General features: G+C 44.4%; 1 protein-coding gene across 8 annotated transcripts in view; it reads right to left on the bottom strand.

Annotated features, from left to right (window-relative positions):
* MCF2L2 (MCF.2 cell line derived transforming sequence-like 2) overlaps positions 1–6,342 on the bottom strand; it is a 235,307-nt gene that overhangs the window by 144,053 nt on the left and 84,912 nt on the right. For all 8 annotated transcript variants that reach the window (XM_081189996.1, XM_081190002.1, XM_081190003.1 and 5 more), the window contains 2 exons: positions 2,886–2,989; positions 1,493–1,581 (listed from right to left, as the gene is read on the bottom strand). In XM_081189996.1, the coding sequence (XP_081046122.1) occupies positions 1,493–1,581; positions 2,886–2,989 (193 nt within the window). The remainder of the gene's footprint in view (positions 1–1,492; positions 1,582–2,885; positions 2,990–6,342) is intronic.

Raw genomic sequence — 6,342 nt, 5'->3', positions numbered from 1 at the left:
CAACAACCTGGTTTAGCAGAAGATAGGCTAGGGTATGTCCCAGATTAGCTAGCGTTTTAAACCAGGGGTCGGCAAGGTTTATCTTGCCTGGGCCAGAACAGTCCTACGGAGATCCCTCCGTGGGCCGGATCGCGTGCGTGCCCACAATTTTCAGCATCTATCTCTGTGCAGACGTGATTTTCAGCATCTGTGTCTGCGCAGACGCGACTTCTGGCGCCACGGAAGCGAGTCCCCGCGCCACGCCAGTTTAGCGCAGTGTGTGAGTGGGCAACTCGGTTCGGGGGCAGCTTGTGGGCCGGTCAAACGACCTCCGTGGGCCGCTTCTGGCCCATGGGCCTTAGGTTGCTGACCCCTGTTTTAAACCAGCATAAGCCCTGAAAAGGGGTATGGCAATGATGGGATCCTAAGGCCATTCAGCATAATCAACAAGTTGGGAACACAGTTTAAGTTAAGCTGGTTTAAAGGCATAGGTAGAGTAACTCAATCTATTTAAAGGCTTGCTTTCCCCCTGTCAAGTTCCAATCTTCCACTGAATTGTGCACATCCCTGAAGTCTTCACGTATCAGGATATACACTTTGCAGCAGACTGGAAAGTGTATATCAAAACAATGTCTGGGCCCTTTCACTTGGTCCTGTTGCAGAAATGTGACCTTTAGTGAGAGATTATCTTACTTCCTGGTTTAGGAAATTGCACTCCAGAATGGTAGTGGGAGAAAGATCTGGTTTCCATCTCTCAAATGGAATTAACCATTAACCGCCTTTACAGTGTAAACTACCAGTCTGCTGTGCAAAGGCAAAGAGATGTTTTTTACTAATAATGTGTAGAATTTACCAAATCTAGATGTGTTAAACTTCAAAATTAAACCTCTCCCACCCTTACTTGCATGCAAGAGGATTATCAGTTTTTGCAGTGTGCTTTGTGCAATACTAAATGTCACAAATACCAGAGGAACGTCATTTGAAAAACCATTTCATATTTGTTTATGACAGATTTTATTATTTTACTATTTTCTTACATGCTAAGTAAAAGTGAAACTTAACTCTCCCAAGAGAGGATGAGGGAAGACGAGCAAAACACCACTCTGCAGGAATTTGTTCAGGCTCATCTACGTAGCACCGAGCCATGGTTTACCATTACAAGCAAATGTAGCTAGTGCATACAGTCCATTTCATTTGCTCCTTCTACAGGTGCTTTCAACTCCCTGCCTTAACTCTAGAAAACGGTGGACAGTGTTACCCTATTTTGAGCGCAGAAGCTTGTTATTCAAGGCATTAAGAAAGTTTGTGAATACTCATTAAAAGGTCGTAAATGTCTGCTGGCAGAGCAGGTCTAAGTTATAACTCTGTTGTATTGTAAATCACCTGTTTGGGGGCCTTTGCAGAAAGGTGGCATATAAATGCAGTATATCAGCAAAACATGGGTTGTGATGCAAAAAAAAGTATTTTCTTTAAACCAATTATTTCTTCTGGTAGAAATTGGTTTCATCCTTACCTCCTCCTGGTGGAAAGATTTTCTTCACTTTCACTCATCACTAAGACTCTGCTGGAACCTCCCTGACTTGCTTCATGCATTACTTCAATCTGGAAAATGAACACAAAGCAGAGATGTCTGACTAAAGGCTTCTTTTCATCTACAATACTTTGCTCTATAATAATAGCAGCCAGATAGCTGTCAGTAGTGGCTTGTTAGTGTGGTCTGTCTCCAGAACAGCCAGTATCTTGGAGACACACATGCTACAAAATTCCTGCTTAGTAGCATGTCCTATTCATGATGTAGATCAATAAGAAGTCATATGTATGCTGATAATACACTTTTGTTGCTGTGTGTACAATGATTTTCGTGCTGAAGAATTCTAGTGGAAAGGATTTCTAGTATCTGTAAGCTCATAGGAGGTTTTATATGAAGTCACACTGTTGGTTCCTGTTCTGACAACTCTCAGTGGCTCTTTGGGATCTTGAGGAGAGTCACCACCTGTTTCTTGATCCTTTCTGCACTAGATTGATCTTGGTCAGTGTTTTTTTCTATGGCTGAGCTATGGCCCCTTCCCTGTTGCAGTTTTTATTATAGCCTAAAAAGACGTGGTTAAACCTGTCACCATCTTCCCATAGGCTGCTAAATGACCCAATTCTAAGTGCTGAATAAATTCAGTGTTGTTTTTTTAACAGATCTTAGAAACTTTCTTCTTGGATTTGGAATTTTAATTTCTACAGTTACTTGTTTGAGAGCTTTTCTTCATTTTCCACCTGGAATTTATTTCTGCGGACTTCCTGCTTTCTAAGGTTTTCTTTCTTCACCTGTTCCCGCTCCCTTCCCACGTCCTATTTTGAGCCAGAGAGACTGTGTTTTTTGCTGCTGTTCCCTTGCCTCAAGCAGCTTGCAAACAAGGGAAGCAGATCAGGGAAGCAGTGAGCACTTCCCGCTCATCAGCTGTTGTGTGGAGCAGAGCAGCAGGAGCACCATGTGCCATTTTAGGGCACTTGGGAGACACTTTTAACGACCTTTTAGAATTGACCTTGTCAACTGAATTCCACTCGCAAAATAGCAACAGTCTGTGGAAGAAGCCACAGATAGGAAACATGTGGATTAGAACAATGAAGCTGATAAACAAAGCAGGAGACTCTCATAATTTATGGGTCTAAGTGTGAATTGCCTCTTTGTTTACTGTGAGACAGTGATATTGAAAAATTGCCCCCTTAAATTAAAATCTTTTAATGCTCAGAATGGGGGCAAGGAGAGATGGAAGCAGCTTAGGACATTTTCAGAGTTTAAGACTCTGCCATGAATCTTTTTATCAAAAAGCTAGGCACTAAGCAAAAAATAGTGGTGGTAGCTTGGTTTTTCTCGTTTGGAGACCGTACCCAAAGTAAAAAAACTACCTTCCTACCTTAATTCCACCTTTCATCTTCTTTACACTTTTCTTTTTCGACAAGTCTGCTTCAGAGATGGATTTGGGAGGACTAGAAATTTCTACTGATTTCCTGTTGGCAGCTGAAATAAGACAAAAAGCCCCATATAGTATCAGAAAATGCAGCACTACCAGAAAATCCCCCCCCCCCATGAAACCAAGACCGTAGTGTTGGGTCACTTCAGAGCAGGGGTTTGTAATCTGCAGTCTGTGAACTTCATTTGGGTGGTCCCTGGCAGGGCAGGATTAAATATTACTATTGATTTTTAATTGCATTTAATTGCTGCTTTTATTTCTTACATTGTATTTTATATTGCCATTTGAACAGTCATTCATCCCAGCTGGTGAGAATGGAGCTTTTTAGAAGCTGCTGTAATTTTGGAACACATTAAATAAATATTGTTTCACCCATGTATTCAATCCAACCAAGTATGAGAGGCTCATTCTCATTAATGAGATGCAGGGAGGGTTGAAATTACCCACAGAGAAACAACATGGGAAATAACTGTTCCGCATGTGGATGAAACAACATAGTTACTATGAGAGTAGAAAAATGAACCAGCTATTGTTATTCCTGAACAGATAAGGGGTGAGAGGACACAGCTATATAGTGTTTGACTTGGATCTGAGCCCATTTGCGCACAAAACTGAGTTCATGTTCACTCTTCCTTTCACTTGTCCCTTGAAAACAGGGAAGCCCTTAGGGGATGGGTTATGGTGGAATACAGTGAAGAGGTCTGCAGATGGAGTTGGAAGAAACTGCCCTGCCTTAGAAGTGAAGGGTTTGATGAATGGAAGAGCAATTTATAATGTTTAGGTTTTGCATTTTGAGCTCAAATGTGCAAACCTTTTATGGCAGCATAAAAGATGTTCATAGAAGGAATGAAGGAAGGAGAGAGAGAGAGAGAGAGAGAGAGAGAGAGAACAGGTCCTAGTTGCCCTTAATTAAAACCTCCTTCACAGCCAGTAATGCTGGTGAGAAAGAAACCAGTTTGCCTTCCTCAAGGTTGCCCATCAAAGTAATATGAACATTTTGGTTTTTATATGGCGCCTTTCCCTTACTCAGGTGCGTCCTTGCACCCTGCTACTGAGAGCACACATGTGAATCACCCACCCTTCCATTCCAGTTTCCCCCTCCCTGTACCTGTGCCAACATGACAGCATGGAATATGTATTCTTTTATCTGAAACATCTGATTATTGCAGGAGTAGCTATCATGGTATCCTTCATATGTTGTACAACTACAATGTCCATCATCCCCAACCAGCACGATCAATGGGTAAAAGATGATGATAGGAGCTGTAGTTCAACAACATCTCTGGGGGTTCCATGTTGGTTCCTCCTGGACTATGACCATTGTGATACATAGGTTGTTGTTGGCACCCATCTGTCTTGAGAGAAAATGGAGTGCGCCTTTGGGTGTGACGTCAAACTGCAAGCCTGGGCAGTGTGTATGGAGGTCCTGGGCTGCCCAGACAAGACCTTGGCCTTACTGCTGAGGTCCAAAGGAATGCAGAGCAATACATTTCGCACCAGCTTGGTTGCAGGAGTTGCCAGAATGAGGCGTACAAAGCTTCATCCAACCATCTTAAGGACTCCACTCTGGATTTGTGTAGGGTTTATTCCAGGCACAGGCAAACTCCGGCCCTCCAGATGTTTGGGACTACATTTCCCATCATCCTTGACCACTGGTCCCGTTAGCTAGGGATGATGGGAATTGTAGTCCCAAACATCTGGAGGGCCGGAGTTTGCTTATGCCTGGTTTATTCCTTAGTCTTTTCTTCTCCCGAAGTTATCCCACAAGCAGTGTTAGAAACTGAGATATGAAAGCTAGGAGCTAAATGACAGCTTAAACCTACGCTATGGGCGCAACAATGGAATGCCTAGGCACGCTTTTTTATAACAAGAATACAAAGCTGAAAACAAATGAACTGCAGCTAAAATATTAAGTTCATTTTTCACATGGTCTAGTCCTTTTCCTGCCCACCCCCTAATATTCTTAAGAGGGTCTTTTCTTCAGTCTTCAGAGAGTAGCCAGAAGTGGGGAGGCAGAAAAAAAGTCCTCCTTTCCTTCCACTCTGCAGTTTTAATCTGAAATCTTAGGTGCACTACTGCGCCCAGAGCTCAGAAACTGCTTGCACTAATGAAATTTCCTTTCACAAAATGCCACAAAAGGCAGTGGGAACTTAGGGTCAGAGTTTTCCTCCTAGATGGACTACCTTCACAGGTTGATACATTAAATACAACAACAAAAAACCCTGAATAGGGCTGCAGACTACCGTATTTTTCACTCTATAGGACGCACTTTTCCCCCTTCAAAAATGAAGGGGAAATGTGTGTGCGTCCTATGGAGCGAAGAAGCCATAGCCCCGCGACCCTCTCCCGGCTGGAAAGGTGACGCACGGCTATAGCAGGAGCCTCTCCGCTGCGCGCCTTTCCGCTGCTCCCCGACCTGCTCTTTGGGGCTGGTGGTGGGCTTCCCCCCCGCCAGCCCCAAAGAGCAGGTTGAAAGGAACCTGAAGCCTGGAGAGCGAGAGGGGTCAGTGCACACCGACTCCTCTCGCTCTCCAGGCTTCCAAGGTAGCAGCCTGAAGGCGGCTGAACGCACCTTGAACGGCACCTTGTTTTAGAGGGGGAAAACGAGGGGAAAATTCTCCCCCTCTCTGTGCAGCGCCTCCTGCTGCTTCGCTGAAGGGGTGCTGGGCAGAGGGGGGAGATTTTTTTCTTCTTGTTCTCCCCCCTCTAAAACAAGGTGCCTCCTATTGTCCGGTGCGTCCTATAGAGCGAAAAATATGGTAAATCTTGTTGGAAAGGTAGCCACTGACCATCATGTGGACATGGTGTTGCACTTCTTAGGTCGGAGATTGGGTAGCTGTAACATTTGCTAGCTGATTACCAGGTGGATAAGCATGATTGCATAAGCAGCCTTCACCACCAACCTGGTACCTTCCAATGCTGGCTGGGGGTGATGGGACTCGTTAGCCAAAGCATCTGAAGGGCACCAGGTTGAAGAAGGCCAGCATAGCGAATCTCCAAGTTTGCAGAAGTTGAGATCATAAGAGAAGCCTAGTGGGTCAGGCCAAAGGTCCATCTAAGTGCAGCTCTCAGTTCTCAACGGGGGCCAACTAAGATGCATATGAGAACCCCAGAACTTGCTGCCGGGAATAGGCAACAATAGGATGAGGACTCTTAATGAGACTGGCAGATCTGCACAGCTTAATGGAAAGTGATGGTGTCGTGTGGCCAAGAACCAGACCCCCAAATCTCTATGGGTTCATATCTCACTGAGCTCATTGCATGGCCGTAGGAAAGCTGCTCTTTCTCTCAGCATTAGCCTGCAATGAGGCAATGATCATACCAACTTCTTGTAAACATTTGTTATAAGGTTTATGGAAATAAGGTTTGAGCAGTAGTGCTTTGAACCGGGCCAATCCCA

The sequence above is a fragment of the Podarcis bocagei genome (genome assembly GCF_964188305.1).
Source record: "Podarcis bocagei genome assembly, chromosome: 4".
Lineage (NCBI taxonomy): Eukaryota > Metazoa > Chordata > Lepidosauria > Squamata > Lacertidae > Podarcis > Podarcis bocagei.
Note: the sequence above shows the minus strand (reverse complement) of the source record. Positions and strands in the feature narration are given on the sequence as shown.